Consider the following 18,757-nt stretch of genomic DNA (forward strand, 5'->3'; position numbering starts at 1 on the left):
CAGCAGGATTCACCAGGACTTGTCTGTCAAAGCCACTGTTGCCATATTCTAGCAGCTTAGGTCCTCAATCTTCAATCACCCTGATGATATACCACTACAATACAGCTCTATGTACTTGCTCTTTCTTTCAGATTAACAACTCACTCAGAGCTGGCTCCTTTGAGAGCTTCTCTCGTTCCCATGGAACACTGCATAACCCGTTTTTTCCAAAAGTGTGATGGAGACAAAGACAAACTCATCCCTCTGAAGGAGTGGTGCCACTGCTTTGGGATTAAGAGAGGTAAACCCGATAGAACAGGAAGATGCACAGGACAAAGTGTTCCTCTTAAGACTAGGCAAAGTTCCAGATCACACAGTAAGAGGAAAATTCTAGCCTGAAGCTCATAACTGCTGTGCACTACAGAAGATGGAACAGGGAGTAGGAATAAGACTGCAAGAGATGCAGAGTTCTGGGTTGATTTATACAGATAAGCAGAAGTCTCATCTTTTCCGTCAGGAACAACGTTGAAGCTATTTTTGTACTAACCGTCAAATCGTTCCCTTCTGTGGTGTCTGATCTTGTATGTTCTACTTGCCTTCTTCACTCCAGAAATAACGAATTTTTTATTCAGTGCCTTCAAGGGTAAGGCAAAGCAAGCCTACACTTATAAATTAGTGGTCAGAGCATATTCCTGGAAGATAGATTTAAAAACTTCAGTTCAAGTAGAGAAGATATCCAATCAGTAAGAGATCCAAGTTAACTGTGCTAATCTCTAGATGACTATATACAACACAGATGCTGTCATGCTCTAGTGGAAGACTGAACAGTGCCTTTTATAACCTGTCAGACATGATGCATGCTCTGAGGCTGCCCACTAGGCTGTGTGCATCAGGAGGCTTAGGCAGAGAAAGGTGGAGTTCCTGTATCCTGAATGGCCCAGGCATATGTTTGGTTCAGCTCAATCTGCACAGACATTACCAGGGAAGTTACAAGCTAGGTACAGCGGTGCTTGTTGTGTCTCCATAGTTAGGCAGGAGCTAAACAAACTGCCATGACAGCAATTTTAGATTTACATGACTACACTGTCTAAGCCATTCTTTAGAAATGTATATTCTTATTCTGATCTAGCTCTGAGTGACAGCTGAACAATACAGTCAGTCATTAAGGACAGCAATAGTACAGGCTAGTTCTAGAACATAACAGTTTGGTAGAGAACACACAGGATTAAAAAAAAATTGTACAAACACTGCTAACAACTCCCTAATTTTAACTGGAGGCTGATTCTGGTTGGAGGTCAGATATTCCAAGTCTTCACTTTTCCCAGAATTTTTTCCAGCTCTTCTGATGACACCTTGTCCCACAGTCCCAAACCATGCACGGAACTAAGCTTTCATGAGTTCTCATGATAGGCATGGACTGCTCCTAATGATCGTTTGTCCAAAGTGGGTTTTAGGATCAGTCATTTATAAAGGAGGGTAGGAGGGAAAGGGAGATTCTTTACTGTCAGGCAGCTCAAGACCACCTTCCACAAGAGGAAAACAAATATCAGAAAGGGTCACAATGAATGGCTCCTGAATGTGATATCAGCAGCCATACTTGGTTTTTGTGGGGGGAATGTTACAGTACCTGAGCCCTGAGCCCTCTAAAATTCTAATATATAACTTTCTTCATGATGATACAGCATAAACATGTTTCTTTGGCAAAGACTCAAATGTTTTAGTGACATTTTCTCCTTCTCTGTTGCAGAGGACATAGATGAAAACCTCCTGTTTTGAGCCTGGCTGAACAGAATCCCAGTGCTGTGCGAGTACTGGGCAAATACGCAAATCCAGTTTGTTTCTTTTATTATTAGCAGCTTAATATATCTGAGAAGAAACTATGAATAAGGAAGTTTGCGTAAGGTTTTCATAGGTCAGAGTTACTGTCAAATAACACAAATGCATAAAAACTCTGCATTTGTTAACAGTGGAAGAATTTAAGAACTTCACGTGGTACGTCTAAACAGTATTTTCTTCTGCATCAGTCCATAATCTCCCTCAACCAAGAAATAGTCCTAACCACACGAACTGTTCAAATTCCTCAGTAGATTTATGGGATCTGAACTGTATCATACACTGAAGAAAATTACCTTGAAGTAGGATAAATTTCTTTTATTATTTACTGTATTGTCAGTTTCTTTATATTCTACATAGATGCGTAAAAGAAAAATAAAGCATAACTAGATATGTGGGTTTTAAACTTTGTTTGAAGAATAGGTATCAAGGCAATGGTTCAATGGAAATTTCATTTTAAATTGATGAGGAAAAAAACTACAGCACAGATAAAGCTCACCAATCCTTATACCATAATTCCCCAAAAGCATGAAAAATGGTGGTTTTCAGATAAAACATTTCTGTCTCTTGAAACAGCAGTAATAGTACCAACGCCACGCAGCAGAATTCCTATTTAGAAACTGTGTAACCAGCTGTTTATAGGAGCAGCACAGAGTGAGTGAGTGTGTGTGTGTGTAAAGACAATTTTCAACAGGTCCATCATCACAGGACTTAGAGGATGTCACAGTTCCAGCACATTTTCCTGACTCTGCTTTGCCAGAACAGACTTGCCTTCTTCCCACAGAAGTACCTGCTACTGCCACCATCTTCCTTAAGAAACAATAACTTCCTTTCACCGTTTCCTAACTTTTGCCTACCTGAAGACAGGCACAATTTACACATGAAGAAAGGATAGTGAGAGTATTCTTGAACACCACTAACTCTGATGTAAAGCCAAGCACTTCACTGAAAACACTCCAGAGGCGCTACGTTGTAAGAAGGGGTCCTGAGTGCTATTCCTGCAAAGGAAGATCAGAAAACACTTCACCTGAACAATGTCACCTTTCCAATGAAAACTATGATTCAGATATCCACTTGCCTCCTGCTTAATTTGCTCTTGAATCAGTAGGACTCCTAATCATAATGCTACTCCAATGTGGTAAGGGGGAGACAGAATAAAGCTATGAATATTTTGAATAAAGGAATTTTTCATAAACAAAAGCTTTTCCCACCAAAACCAATTTGACTTTTCATTTCCACTGTAAGCCTTGTCACACTTCACATTCTGCAACATCACACAACAACTTATACAATTCAACCTGGTTTAGATGCACAAGAGCATATCCTCTGCGCTAATTCCATATAAAAGGATCCTTTCCATGAGACTCAGCCTGAAATCTCTTAGGGAGGAAGTAACTTCGACTTCTTTTTTTTTTTTGTCTGATCACAGCCTATTGCTTATTTACCTTTATTAGCCATGAGTCAGCCAGCTCAAAGCAATCACAAACACAGACTACACAAAAGGGACTAACCTGTTCTTTACGAAGACTAAATCCTACCATTATTCCACTCTAGCCAAGCTCTAGAAAAAAAATAGAGCAAAATGGAATTTTATCAGCACAAACAGGGAAGATTTTCTGTTTAACAATCCAAGTTTTGCAGGGAAAACAACTGTCATCACCAAGACTGTTGCAGCCCTGGAGATCTGAAGCACCTAGTGTATGGAACATCAAGTCAACATCCTACCAGTTTAAGTTCAGTGATGTGGCCACTTCCACATTTCTTCTGTAAGAAGAGAAGAGGAGCATGTGCTGATGTACACATTGATAAATACTGTGATCAGCAATGTGCTATATCAGAAATTTTCAGCTGAGCTGTTATACTCTGGGAAAAAGTTTTACTTTTCAAAATTTAACCTATAAATTATAAATAGAAACATAAGAATTCTAAGTGAAAACTAGTTTAACCTGTCAGTGTTCTAGATATATTGTTACAATTTTAGGTTAAGTTACATTTTAGTGTTTATCAATGCTTAATGTTTTAATATTGTTGTAGTAGATTAAGTCAAAGATGGTTATCACTTATGACCTTCTGTAGGCTTGATTACTTCCACTTTGTTTTAATAAACAGATTAAAAATCTGTTTATAAATATATTAATGCACATACACACATGTAGGTATAGATCTATAGATATATATCATACACTCAACAAATGCAGCCATTGTACACTCTTAGAGCATGGCATGATCTATTCTGTTGCAACTGGTTAAAATATGAACAGGGCTAGAAATACCTGAAATACTGATTTTTTTTTTTCCTCCCCTGTATTTCAGTTAAAACATCAGGTCAATGTTAAATGAGAGGCAAAAAACCCAGCAGTTAGAAGTTCTTAGACAGGTCCATTTAGGGATATAAGAGATGCAAACATAACCCTCAACCCAAATTGAAGGTTGACAGCATCTAGCATATTCCAGCAGAAATATCAATCTGCACTTCATCTGTTGTCATATTCTAATCCAAACCACCCACTGCTAGAGATATGACACCTGACCAGACAGTCCTTTGCTCTGATACTGTATAACCAATGCTAAGTCCTTTGCAGATCAAGTCTGTCCTCGGTTTTTAGAATTGTGCACGTTAGGGGCAGTCTACTTTGTTAATTACATACACTAATCCTCATTATAAGAGATTCTTAAACATAAATGACATGATCTGATCCAATTAGCTGTCATCTGTTTTGAGGCCGGACAGTCAACTCTCAAGGCAAGCATGAACTTAGTTGTGCATTAAAAAAAAGCAGTAGAATAGGTTTAACAGAAAATAGCAGTATTTTGTAAGGCTAAAGAACAAATTAAACATCACAAACACCACAAACCAGCTTATTCCTCAAAAATGTATACAGCAATCTTTGATATAAAATACAGGCCTTGGCTAAGTCGCATGCACCATTATGGTTATTCTCCTCATGCCTTAAGATTCTGAGCAAAATTATTAAAAATAACACATAATATTCAGCACTATCTTGCCCTCAATAACTGTCTGGAGTAGGAACTCCTCAGCATTAGTGAAGGCAGCACAATATCTGGTTTCCAGCAAGCAGCACAGAAAAGCAGTTTCCCAGTAAGCTGTTCCACTGAAATTGCTCAGTTTAAGCGGGTCCTCCGCATGCATAGGGGTACAAGGATCTGATCCAACATTAGCAAATCAAAAGGATACAGCTGCCAAAGGGAAGTTTGCTTATTTCTTTTCACCAGCTTGGCAATCTGAATCTCCTTTTGAAATTCCCTGTGCTGTTCCCACTACCTGATTTCAGCTGCATTTTTGTTAGGTTTAATCCACCTGCACAGCCACATGACAGACAAAGGAGGAAATACGGGAGACTGCCACAGTCTCCAGTGGATTCTGACTCCATGGACCCTAACAGATGCAGGGTCGCAATTTCAGCTTGTTACAAAACACAGCTTTGCCTGAAGACAGGCCTGGAAAAAAATCCTTACACTAGGAACCCCAGATGACATTTTCCCCCCTTGACACCATTTCACATACCAAACAGGCAAAGAGCAGATTAGAATTTATGCACATTTTCCATTTATGCACATTAGACGGTTGCTTTGAGGATGAAGACTTTCAGATGAGTCAATAAACTTCCAAAACACAAAAGCTATACACTATAAGAGAAAACCCTTTAAAATACAATCTTTTGTTCTTGCTTCCCTTTCATTCTGGTGCTTTACAACAGTTATCTACTATGCTGCCTTCAAGGCAGTAAAATAGGAAACTTTGTAATACATTTTGGACTTCATCTTGCATCCTTATCGATTATGGGGACAGCAAAGATGCGATCCAACAAGGATGTATTAACACCCTCGAAAATATTTTGAAAAAGAAAAAAGATCACAGTGTTGAGCTGCTGATGTCAATGGTCTGGAATAGATTTAAGATAAAAACTTTTGCTAATTCCATCCTGCAAGATTCTCCCAGATAATGTATCCATTTAATCTTAAATTACCAATTAAGCCTCTTCTATTAAAATATCACAGAAGGACGAAGCAAATACTGTAACTGAAAACATATTCTTCAGAGCCTTTGTTTCTGAATATCTTTTGCTTAACCCAAGTATATTCAGACTTAAGAAAATGCAGCTCAGACTGCAAATACACTGCTGGCATACAGCTTGCCTCACAAATTAGTGACTTTAATTCACAACATCACATTTGTTCAGGAAAACTGAGCTTATTTTTGAAGTTTTAATTCGTCTTCTCAGTTAGCAATTTCAGCATTCTAACCTTTGTTATCACAAAAGCACTTGCACAGCAGCCCTAAAGCGCAGAATCCTATGATCAGAAGGGTATCTATCTTGAGAAAGATAAAATAAACATTCCTTTCATAACACACATACATTTCCATTGCCAAAACTGTCAATCGTCCAAAGATTAGTAGGAATCATAAAATAATCCGGCTGCTTTATCAGATGAAAAGTAATTAAACTAAATCTCCAGTGGGTCTTAAGAAGGTATGATGCATGACATCTTGTGGTTTTCTGATTTAAGCCACAGTACTGGAAACCCTATATATATATATATACACACACACACCAGTCATTCACACAACGATATCACTGGAGCCGGCTAACTTCTGGTCTGATCCACCACCCAGCTGTTCAACATGCAAATCAAAGGTAATACAAAATGCTTGAGTGTTATCTGGAGTAAATTTCAAAAATATAAATTATTTTTGGCATGGCTGTATACTGTATGTATGTGAAGGGGAAGGAGAAACAAGCATGTTAGAGCTATCCAAAAAATACCAATGGATGTTCTGTTATTCCTAGTTTAAAAGAAAAAATTGCAAATGGCTTCCATAGGCATTGTTAGGAAAGAGTAAAATTAAAGAAAAATAGTGAGGGAAAAAACGCAGACAGTATCTCAATCAAAGCACAGGCTAGGCAGCAGAAAGCAGAAGCAAAACAAGCTTTATCCCATAATGAGTTATCCTGACTATGCATGTGAGCAAACAAGATACAGAGATGACATAATTAAGGTCACATCACAAGCCACTTTCAGAACTAGGAATACAGCTCCTGCTGCCTGATTTTCCATTCTCTCTACACTGAGAAGAGCACCATACTCCCTTAGATCTCTCCTTTTGCCAAAACAATAAGTTGTAACTCTGTTTTCAACTTACTCCACAGGTGTCTCTATCAAAAGGCAATTCCTGTTGCTTTCTTGTCTTCTGAGTATTTCCTTTGCTCTCCCACTACCAGTAAGTACTGAACAAGAAACTAAATAGGCATCAGATGTGAGAAATCTTAACACTCTAAACTGGAAATCAAATATTTGGCTGACAGACTGTCCTTAAAAATATTAATTTCTTTGGTACAAGCTGAAATGTGTTTGTTATTCCCATTATAAATTTATAATTTAAGATTAAGCCCTCAAGCTTCAAAGAAAATAAGAAACAAATTATAAGCACCAGTAACAAGATCATACCCAGGCTATCAACAGGGCCCGAATTTTTTCATTGCTGACTTCAGCTGACAATCTTCCAGACACTGAAGAACAGCAAGCTCCCTTTTCTGACACAACTGCTTTCTAATGGGACAAAAAAAGATCAAAATCACAGTAAAGTACTTGATAACATTTGTACAAGCAGGATGAAATACGCCTTACCTTAAAAGAAACAAATTCTCTTTCCTACAGCTGGTTGGTGATCTTGCAGGTTCTGCTTTGGGCGGTTTACCGGTAAGCCTCCTGTTTATTATTCCACTAGGTCTAAAATTTAGGTTTAACTGTTTATTTTTGGTACTTGTGTTTATGTTATTCCCATTATAAATTTATAATTTAAGATTAAGCCCTCAAGCTTCAAAGAAAATAAGAAACAAATTATAAGCACCAGTAACAAGATCATACCCAGGCTATCAACAGGGCCTGAATTTTTTTCATTGCTGACTTCAGCTGACAATCTTCCAGACACTGAAGAACAGCAAGCTCCCTTTTCTGACACAACTGCTTTCTAACGGGACAAAAAAAGATCAAAATCACAGTAAAGTACTTGATAACATTTGTACAAGCAGGATGAAATACGCCTTACCTTAAGAAACAAATTCTCTTTTCTATAGCTGGTTGGTGGTCTTACAAGTTCTCTTTCGGGCGATTCAGCGGTAAGCCTCCTGTTTATTATTCCACTAGGTCTAAAATTTAGGTTTAACTGTTTATTTTTGGTACTTGTGTTTATCTTATTCCCATTATAAATTTATAATTTAAGATTAAGCCCTCAAGCTTCAAAGAAAATAAGAAACAAATTATAAGCACCAGTAACAAGATCATACCCAGGCTATCAACAGGGCCTGAATTTTTTTCATTGCTGACTTCAGCTGACAATCTTCCAGACACTGAAGAACAGCAAGCTCCCTTTTCTGACACAACTGCTTTCTAACGGGACAAAAAAAGATCAAAATCACAGTAAAGTACTTGATAACATTTGTACAAGCAGGATGAAATACGCCTTACCTTAAGAAACAAATTCTCTTTTCTATAGGCAAATGGTGATGTTGCAAGTTCTCTTTTGGGCGGTTTACCGGTAAGCCTCCTGTTTATTATTCCACTAGGTCTAAAATTTAGGTTTAACTGTTTACTTTGGTACTTGTGTTTATGTTATTCCCATTATAAATTTATAATTTAAGATTAAGCCCTCAAGCTTCAAAGAAAATAAGAAACAAATTATAAGCACCAGTAACAAGATCATACCCAGGCTATCAACAGGGCCTGAATTTTTTTCATTGCTGACTTCAGCTGACAATCTTCCAGACACTGAAGAACAGCAAGCTCCCTTTTCTGACACAACTGCTTTCTAACGGGACAAAAAAAGATCAAAATCACAGTAAAGTACTTGATAACATTTGTACAAGCAGGATGAAATATGCCTTACCTTAAAAGAAACAAATTCTCTTTTCTATAGGTGGTTGGTGGTCTTCTAAGTTCTCTTTTGGGCGGTTTACCGGTAAGCCTCCTGTTTATTATTCCACTAGGTCTAAAATTTAGGTTTAACTGTTTATTTTTGGTACTTGTGTTTATCTTATTCCCATTATAAATTTATAATTTAAGATTAAGCCCTCAAGCTTCAAAGAAAATAAGAAACAAATTATAAGCACCAGTAACAAGATCATACCCAGGCTATCAACAGGGCCTGAATTTTTTTCATTGCTGACTTCAGCTGACAATCTTCCAGACACTGAAGAACAGCAAGCTCCCTTTTCTGACACAACTGCTTTCTAACGGGACAAAAAAAGATCAAAATCACAGTAAAGTACTTGATAACATTTGTACAAGCAGGATGAAATACGCCTTACCTTAAGAAACAAATTCTCTTTTCTATAGCTGGTTGGTGGTCTTACAAGTTCTCTTTCGGGCGATTCAGCGGTAAGCCTCCTGTTTATTATTCCACTAGGTCTAAAATTAGGTTTAACTGTTTATTTTTGGTACTTGTGCTTATCTTATTCCCATTATAAATTTATAATTTAAGATTAAGCCCTCAAGCTTCAAAGAAAAAAAGAAACAAATTATAAGCACCAGTAACAAGATCATACCCAGGCTATCAACAGGGCTTGAATTTTTCTCATTGCTGACTTCAGCTGACAATCTTCCAGACACTGAAGAACAGCAAGCTCCCTTTTCTGACACAACTGCTTTCTAACGGGACAAAAAAAGATCAAAATCACAGTAAAGTACTTGATAACATTTGTACAAGCAGGATGAAATACGCCTTACCTTAAGAAACAAATTCTCTTTTCTATAGGCAAATGGTGATGTTGCAAGTTCTCTTTTGGGCGGTTTACCGGTAAGCCTCCTGTTTATTATTCCACTAGGTCTAAAATTTAGGTTTAACTGTTTATTTTTGGTACTTGTGTTTATCTTATTCCCATTATAAATTTATAATTTAAGATTAAGCCCTCAAGCTTCAAAGAAAATAAGAAACAAATTATAAGCACCAGTAACAAGATCATACCCAGGCTATCAACAGGGCCCGAATTTTTTCATTGCTGACTTCAGCTGACAATCTTCCAGACACTGAAGAACAGCAAGCTCCCTTTTCTGACACAACTGCTTTCTAACGGGACAAAAAAAGATCAAAATCACAGTAAAGTACTTGATAACATTTGTACAAGCAGGATGAAATACGCCTTACCTTAAGAAACAAATTCTCTTTTCTATAGCTGGTTGGTGGTCTTACAAGTTCTCTTTCGGGCGATTCAGCGGTAAGCCTCCTGTTTATTATTCCACTAGGTCTAAAATTTAGGTTTAACTGTTTATTTTTGGTACTTGTGCTTATCTTATTCCCATTATAAATTTATAATTTAAGATTAAGCCCTCAAGCTTCAAAGAAAATAAGAAACAAATTATAAGCACCAGTAACAAGATCATACCCAGGCTATCAACAGGGCCCGAATTTTTTCATTGCTGACTTCAGCTGACAATCTTCCAGACACTGAAGAACAGCAAGCTCCCTTTTCTGACACAACTGCTTTCTAACGGGACAAAAAAAGATCAAAATCACAGTAAAGTACTTGATAACATTTGTACAAGCAGGATGAAATACGCCTTACCTTAAAAGAAACAAATTCTCTTTTCTATAGCTGAATGGTGGTGTTGCAAGTTCTGCTTTGGGCGGTTTACCGGTAAGCCTCCTGTTTATTATTCCACTAGGTCTAAAATTAGGTTTAACTGTTTATTTTTGGTACTTGTGTTTATCTTATTCCCATTATAAATTTATAACTTAAGATTAAGCCCTCAAGCTTCAAAGAAAAAAAGAAACAAATTATAAGCACCAGTAACAAGATCATACCCAGGCTATCAACAGGGCCCGAATTTTTTCATTGCTGACTTCAGCTGACAATCTTCCAGACACTGAAGAACAGCAAGCTCCCTTTTCTGACACAACTGCTTTCTAACGGGACAAAAAAAGATCAAAATCACAGTAAAGTACTTGATAACATTTGTACAAGCAGGATGAAATACGCCTTACCTTAAAAGAAACAAATTCTCTTTTCTATAGGTGGTTGGTGGTCTTCTAAGTTCTCTTTTGGGCGGTTTACCGGTAAGCCTCCTGTTTATTATTCCACTAGGTCTAAAATTTAGGTTTAACTGTTTATTTTTGGTACTTGTGTTTATCTTATTCCCATTATAAATTTATAATTTAAGATTAAGCCCTCAAGCTTCAAAGAAAATAAGAAACAAATTATAAGCACCAGTAACAAGATCATACCCAGGCTATCAACAGGGCCCGAATTTTTTCATTGCTGACTTCAGCTGACAATCTTCCAGACACTGAAGAACAGCAAGCTCCCTTTTCTGACACAACTGCTTTCTAACGGGACAAAAAAAGATCAAAATCACAGTAAAGTACTTGATAACATTTGTACAAGCAGGATGAAATACGCCTTACCTTAAGAAACAAATTCTCTTTTCTATAGCTGGTTGGTGGTCTTACAAGTTCTCTTTCGGGCGATTCAGCGGTAAGCCTCCTGTTTATTATTCCACTAGGTCTAAAATTAGGTTTAACTGTTTATTTTTGGTACTTGTGTTTATCTTATTCCCATTATAAATTTATAATTTAAGATTAAGCCCTCAAGCTTCAAAGAAAATAAGAAACAAATTATAAGCACCAGTAACAAGATCATACCCAGGCTATCAACAGGGCCTGAATTTTTTTCATTGCTGACTTCAGCTGACAATCTTCCAGACACTGAAGAACAGCAAGCTCCCTTTTCTGACACAACTGCTTTCTAACGGGACAAAAAAAGATCAAAATCACAGTAAAGTACTTGATAACATTTGTACAAGCAGGATGAAATACGCCTTACCTTAAGAAACAAATTCTCTTTTCTATAGCTGGTTGGTGGTCTTACAAGTTCTCTTTCGGGCGATTCAGCGGTAAGCCTCCTGTTTATTATTCCACTAGGTCTAAAATTTAGGTTTAACTGTTTATTTTTGGTACTTGTGTTTATCTTATTCCCATTATAAATTTATAATTTAAGATTAAGCCCTCAAGCTTCAAAGAAAATAAGAAACAAATTATAAGCACCAGTAACAAGATCATACCCAGGCTATCAACAGGGCCCGAATTTTTTTCATTGCTGACTTCAGCTGACAATCTTCCAGACACTGAAGAACAGCAAGCTCCCTTTTCTGACACAACTGCTTTCTAACGGGACAAAAAAAGATCAAAATCACAGTAAAGTACTTGATAACATTTGTACAAGCAGGATGAAATACGCCTTACCTTAAGAAACAAATTCTCTTTTCTATAGGCAAATGGTGATGTTGCAAGTTCTCTTTTGGGCGGTTTACCGGTAAGCCTCCTGTTTATTATTCCACTAGGTCTAAAATTTAGGTTTAACTGTTTATTTTTGGTACTTGTGTTTATCTTATTCCCATTATAAATTTATAATTTAAGATTAAGCCCTCAAGCTTCAAAGAAAATAAGAAACAAATTATAAGCACCAGTAACAAGATCATACCCAGGCTATCAACAGGGCTTGAATTTTTTCATTGCTGACTTCAGCTGACAATCTTCCAGACACTGAAGAACAGCAAGCTCCCTTTTCTGACACAACTGCTTTCTAACGGGACAAAAAAAGATCAAAATCACAGTAAAGTACTTGATAACATTTGTACAAGCAGGATGAAATACGCCTTACCTTAAAAGAAACAAATTCTCTTTTCTATAGCTGAACGGTGGTGTTGCAAGTTCTGCTTTGGGCGGTTTACCGGTAAGCCTCCTGTTTATTATTCCACTAGGTCTAAAATTTAGGTTTAACTGTTTATTTTTGGTACTTGTGTTTATGTTATTTCCATTATAAATTTATAATTTAAGATTAAGCCCTCAAGCTTCAAAGAAAAAAAGAAACAAATTATAAGCACCAGTAACAAGATCATACCCAGGCTATCAACAGGGCCTGAATCTTTTCATTGCTGACTTCAGCTGACAATCTTCCAGACACTGAAGAACAGCAAGCTCCCTTTTCTGACACAACTGCTTTCTAACGGGACAAAAAAAGATCAAAATCACAGTAAAGTACTTGATAACATTTGTACAAGCAGGATGAAATACGCCTTACCTTAAGAAACAAATTCTCTTTTCTATAGCTGGTTGGTGGTCTTGCAAGTTCTGCTTTGGGCCGTTCACCGGTAAGCCTCCTGTTTATTATTCCACTAGGTCTAAAATTAGGTTTAACTGTTTATTTTTGGTACTTGTGTTTATCTTATTCCCATTATAAATTTATAATTTAAGATTAAGCCCTCAAGCTTCAAAGAAAATAAGAAACGAATTATAAGCACCAGTAACAAGATCATACCCAGGCTATCAACAGGGCCCGAATTTTTTTCATTGCTGACTTCAGCTGACAATCTTCCAGACACTGAAGAACAGCAAGCTCCCTTTTCTGACACAACTGCTTTCTAACAGGACAAAAAAAGATCAAAATCACAGTAAAGTACTTGATAACATTTGTACAAGCAGGATGAAATACGCCTTACCTTAAAAGAAACAAATTCTCTTTTCTATAGCTGAACGGTGGTGTTGCAAGTTCTGCTTTGGGCGGTTTACCGGTAAGCCTCCTGTTTATTATTCCACTAGGTCTAAAATTTAGGTTTAACTGTTTATTTTTGGTACTTGTGTTTATCTTATTCCCATTATAAATTTATAATTTAAGATTAAGCCCTCAAGCTTCAAAGAAAATAAGAAACAAATTATAAGCACCAGTAACAAGATCATACCCAGGCTATCAACAGGGCCTGAATCTTTTCATTGCTGACTTCAGCTGACAATCTTCCAGACACTGAAGAACAGCAAGCTCCCTTTTCTGACACAACTGCTTTCTAACGGGACAAAAAAAGATCAAAATCACAGTAAAGTACTTGATAACATTTGTACAAGCAGGATGAAATACGCCTTACCTTAAGAAACAAATTCTCTTTTCTATAGCTGGTTGGTGGTCTTACAAGTTCTCTTTCGGGCGATTCAGCGGTAAGCCTCCTGTTTATTATTCCACTAGGTCTAAAATTTAGGTTTAACTGTTTATTTTTGGTACTTGTGTTTATCTTATTCCCATTATAAATTTATAATTTAAGATTAAGCCCTCAAGCTTCAAAGAAAATAAGAAACAAATTATAAGCACCAGTAACAAGATCATACCCAGGCTATCAACAGGGCCTGAATCTTTTCATTGCTGACTTCAGCTGACAATCTTCCAGACACTGAAGAACAGCAAGCTCCCTTTTCTGACACAACTGCTTTCTAACGGGACAAAAAAAGATCAAAATCACAGTAAAGTACTTGATAACATTTGTACAAGCAGGATGAAATACGCCTTACCTTAAAAGAAACAAATTCTCTTTTCTATAGCTGAATGGTGGTGTTGCAAGTTCTGCTTTGGGCGGTTTACCGGTAAGCCTCCTGTTTATTATTCCACTAGGTCTAAAATTTAGGTTTAACTGTTTATTTTTGGTACTTGTGTTTATCTTATTCCCATTATAAATTTATAATTTAAGATTAAGCCCTCAAGCTTCAAAGAAAATAAGAAACAAATTATAAGCACCAGTAACAAGATCATACCCAGGCTATCAACAGGGCCCGAATTTTTTCATTGCTGACTTCAGCTGACAATCTTCCAGACACTGAAGAACAGCAAGCTCCCTTTTCTGACACAACTGCTTTCTAACGGGACAAAAAAGATCAAAATCACAGTAAAGTACTTGATAACATTTGTACAAGCAGGATGAAATACGCCTTACCTTAAAAGAAACAAATTCTCTTTTCTATAGCTGGTTGGTGGTCTTACAAGTTCTCTTTCGGGCGGTTTACCGGTAAGCCTCCTGTTTATTATTCCACTAGGTCTAAAATTTAGGTTTAACTGTTTATTTTTGGTACTTGTGTTTATCTTATTCCCATTATAAATTTATAATTTAAGAATAAGCCCTCAAGCTTCAAAGAAAATAAGAAACAAATTATAAGCACCAGTAACAAGATCATACCCAGGCTATCAACAGGGCCCGAATTTTTTCATTGCTGACTTCAGCTGACAATCTTCCAGACACTGAAGAACAGCAAGCTCCCTTTTCTGACACAACTGCTTTCTAACGGGACAAAAAAAGATCAAAATCACAGTAAAGTACTTGATAACATTTGTACAAGCAGGATGAAATACGCCTTACCTTAAAAGAAACAAATTCTCTTTTCTACAGCTGAATGGTGGTCTTGCAAGTTCTGCTTTGGGCCGTTCACCGGTAAGCCTCCTGTTTATTATTCCACTAGGTCTAAAATTTAGGTTTAACTGTTTATTTTTGGTACTTGTGTTTATCTTATTCCCATTATAAATTTATAATTTAAGATTAAGCCCTCAAGCTTCAAAGAAAATAAGAAACAAATTATAAGCACCAGTAACAAGATCATACCCAGGCTATCAACAGGGCCCGAATTTTTTCATTGCTGACTTCAGCTGACAATCTTCCAGACACTGAAGAACAGCAAGCTCCCTTTTCTGACACAACTGCTTTCTAACGGGACAAAAAAAGATCAAAATCACAGTAAAGTACTTGATAACATTTGTACAAGCAGGATGAAATACGCCTTACCTTAAAAGAAACAAATTCTCTTTTCTACAGCTGAATGGTGGTGTTGCAAGTTCTGCTTTGGGCCGTTCATCGGTAAGCCTCCTGTTTATTATTCCACTAGTTCTAAAATTTATGTTTAACTGTTTATTTTTGGTACTTAATTTAAAAATATTGACGCAAAACTTGGATTTTACAGGGCACAGGCAGACGTGCTCGGCTCTCAGCAGGCTCTCCATCTAGAGGCCTTCTCGGCGGAGTGTTGTCTTTGCTGCGGTTGAAGGTAATAGCTATTTTATGGTACAAGGGGACAAAAGACTGCTACATGTAGCCAGGTAGCACTCCAACAGTGACACTGCGAGAGCATCCTCTGAATGACAAATTAGCATAGAAGGGAATTGGGAGGGACTGCAATTTAAGTTATCTTTTAAGCCTTGGGGAACTTTTACATCTGAATTCCGTATATTCAACAAAACTGCATCTAAATTCTTCTCTTTGGCCTATCTTACAAGACTAGATAGGAAAACTATGTCCATAATTTTTACTCCATTTTAGGTCCACTTTGGACTAACAGCTATAGAATGCTGAAACAACTACCCTTGTCATTACAATGTTTTCTGTTTATTTGATAATTGGGGTAAGAAGTCAGAAACCTCAACAATCATGGAATTATTTTTTCTGTGTCTGAGAAAGGTGGTCACCATCTTCCCCAAATAAGGTTACTAACCTTCTAGGAAGCAGCTTCTCAGCGTTATAGTGAAATCAGTGCCCTTAATATAGATAGCACTCCTGGAATTGCATTTTAAAATATTTAGTGTTATAAGCCTGATTCTCATCTCTATGTACCTATAAAAATCTGATATTCCGTATTTATACTCATGGAGTAAATTTAACTTGCAGCAGAAATTTAATTTACTGGATTAGAATATTTTTTCTCCCCCCTAATCCACACCAACTGATTCCATTTCCAGTAAGGCACCAGTCATTTTTTAATGCAACTCATGTGTACAACAATACTAAAGCCAGACATCACTGGGAAGACAACTCCTCAAATGCATTAAATGCCAGGCTTAAAAATTAACAAAGCATTGATACTACTAAGACACAGGCCTATCAAGCCAAATATATGAGATACTGTGCATTCTGAAGAAATGTCTTAATTACCACTACATTTTAGACAACTGTGAGGACTTCGGAAGAGTTAAAACACAATTTGAGTAAATCATTCCAAATGTTGCCTTTTAGCAAAGCCTTTTTTCACTTTATGTCATCAAAACAATTACGATTGTACTATTAAATATTTTGATGCCTTAATGACATTAGTTGTGCTATTTACTTCTTGAACTACTCCTAACCAAGAGATTAATCAGAGTAAACTTCTTTGCTTTCCAATTGTCACATTTCTAGCTCTAAGAGGTAACAGTGGCTTTCATATGAACACTTGTATTTCTTCTGTTAGGAAAAAGTTAGCTAAAGTTCTCTCAGAATTCATACTCCTCATACTATTCCACGGATATTCTTTGAACATTTGTCTTTAGGGTATCCCAATCCTTGAGGCAAGACTAGGTATCTTCTAGATATTTAAGAAAGTAGTTTAAGACAAAAATGAGAGCAGTAATAGGTGGGAGAAGTAAGGGGAGAGAAGGGGGGAAAAAAAAATGACATTCTCTACCACCATACATACCAAAAGTTTTCTAACAAATCTAACTGATTTAGTATAAAAGCTAACATCATCCATAATAAAAAAAATTACCATATTGCAGAGAACTTTCCTAACAAAAAAATGCAGCTCCATTTGCCTTGTTCTAAATTTCAATATTATAACTATGCAATAAGCTTCAGGACCCAAACAGGCATCAAGGCCAGATTATTGTAGGCACTGTGATTTGCATGAAGAAATTGCATTCTGTAAAGCATACCATCTAAGCAGACATTCAACTGCAAAGAAAACTGTCTAACTAGAAAGCTTTATTTAAAACAGAGGACAATCAAACATTTGCATGCAAGCACACTTACCCTTTAAAAAAAAATGCTTTTTGACAGGGGTTAAGTTAAAAAACTTTTCTTTCCAGAAATAACAGACCAGCCATGGAAACAGTGCAGTTTTTCCATCTCGGTGAGTATGCTACTTTCAGAATTTATATTCTATTTTCTTTTCGTGTTTTCATCCTTATTATTGCACATTATGTAAAGTGCTTCCTTGGAAACAGTAATGCTGAAGGAAAAAAGCCATGCTGTCTTGACATGCCACAGTATAGTGCCTCTTACATTCATCCATCCTTAACTGCATATTCATCTTCCAGGAACACAAAGAGGGTTTGCTTGTGTGGTCACGTTTTCAACAGCCAATTATGCTGCTAGTGGCATGTTTTATATGATGCATTAATTATACATTAAAATAACAGCACCTATTAATTCTAATCTGCAATTCTTTTCTTGTTCTGCAGATACCTGGAAAGTTAATGAAGTCTCTTACAGAACGCTGCCACTTCTAGATAATTTGCCATTTTCTACAACTCCTTCCCACTTTTGGCGTCTCCAGTGCACTGGAAGCTGCAGATAAACAAACTCCTGTGCTTCACACACATGCCTCTAGAGTGTGTGTGGGCAACAGTGCACAAGTCCTTCAAACCTTGCTTCATTCTTTTTAAGCTTAAATAAATACTGAGCACTAAATTACTTCTCTTAATCTTTTCTTAAGAAAAAAACACATGCCTGCATCATTTCAGTGGTCCTGTTTCCAAAGACCAGGAGTTCAAAGGGAAGGAAACTTTTTAAGCTGAAAAATGAAGGTAGTTTCTTATGCAACTTGTCCATTCTGAGTTGCACACATACTCTCTCAGGTCTTTATCTTTCCCTACCAGATATTATCAAGTCTCCATTCTATGTTTCTGAGGGCTGATACATCACAAAAGGGTTTGCATAAACAGCCACCAAATCTTATCTGTGAAGTTAAAGCAAACTGTTTATATAAGGAAAGCCTATGGAAACTTATACAGCAACATAAAATATTTATGCTGTTTTAGTAAGGTCCTAGATGAAACTAAACATGGAAGAAAAGATCAGCAAAGAATGAAAGGAAAATTAAGATGCCTTAACACTTAAATTTTTCTTTGCATGTAGTAAGCTATTAACATTACAACATCCCCAGGGTACCCATGACTATCACCCTCCTCCAGATTTCATCATCTAACTGGGAGGGGGGATGATATTGAAAAGGAGCAAGCCTTAAAATCATTATTTAAGGAGAATGTGGCCAACAATCTCAGCAATGCTTCAGAATTCACGGTACTGTGTTATACAAGAAGGCTCTAGGCAATGACAGTTTGCTCAAAGTTCAGTCAGCCACCCTCTGCCA

General features: G+C 36.9%; 2 protein-coding genes across 8 annotated transcripts in view; both read left to right on the forward strand.

Moving 5' to 3' along the window:
- Positions 1 to 1,755, forward strand: part of SPARCL1 (SPARC like 1) — a 40,938-nt gene extending 39,183 nt beyond the window's left edge. Inside the window, 2 exon segments of the mRNA XM_067296999.1 lie at positions 132 to 280; positions 1,727 to 1,755. Coding sequence (XP_067153100.1) covers positions 132 to 280; positions 1,727 to 1,755 — 178 coding nt within the window.
- Positions 1,756 to 6,399: 4,644 nt separating this feature from the next.
- Positions 6,400 to 18,697, forward strand: LOC106496673 (uncharacterized PE-PGRS family protein PE_PGRS46-like). 7 transcript variants are annotated; one of them, XM_067297403.1, is made up of 19 exons: positions 6,400 to 6,470; positions 6,984 to 7,054; positions 7,492 to 7,533; positions 7,911 to 7,952; positions 8,330 to 8,371; positions 8,750 to 8,791; positions 9,169 to 9,210; positions 9,587 to 9,628; positions 10,844 to 10,885; positions 11,262 to 11,303; positions 12,099 to 12,140; positions 13,357 to 13,398; positions 13,775 to 13,816; positions 14,614 to 14,655; positions 15,034 to 15,075; positions 15,454 to 15,495; positions 15,599 to 15,682; positions 17,472 to 17,515; positions 17,847 to 18,697. In XM_067297403.1, the coding sequence occupies exons 1-18, from the start codon at positions 6,458 to 6,460 to the stop codon at positions 17,475 to 17,477; spliced, it is 762 nt and encodes a 253-aa protein (XP_067153504.1). In that variant the 5' UTR covers positions 6,400 to 6,457; the 3' UTR covers positions 17,478 to 17,515; positions 17,847 to 18,697. The 7 variants fall into 7 exon arrangements, with proteins under 7 accessions (XP_067153504.1, XP_067153502.1, XP_067153505.1 ...); XM_067297401.1 differs by lacking the exons at positions 11,262 to 11,303; positions 13,357 to 13,398; positions 13,775 to 13,816 and adding exons at positions 11,680 to 11,721; positions 12,519 to 12,560; positions 12,937 to 12,978; XM_067297404.1 differs by lacking the exons at positions 11,262 to 11,303; positions 13,357 to 13,398 and adding exons at positions 11,680 to 11,721; positions 12,519 to 12,560.
- The last annotated feature ends 60 nt before the right edge of the window (positions 18,698 to 18,757 follow it).

The sequence above is a fragment of the Apteryx mantelli genome, chromosome 5 (genome assembly GCF_036417845.1).
Source record: "Apteryx mantelli isolate bAptMan1 chromosome 5, bAptMan1.hap1, whole genome shotgun sequence".
NCBI lineage: Eukaryota > Metazoa > Chordata > Aves > Apterygiformes > Apterygidae > Apteryx > Apteryx mantelli.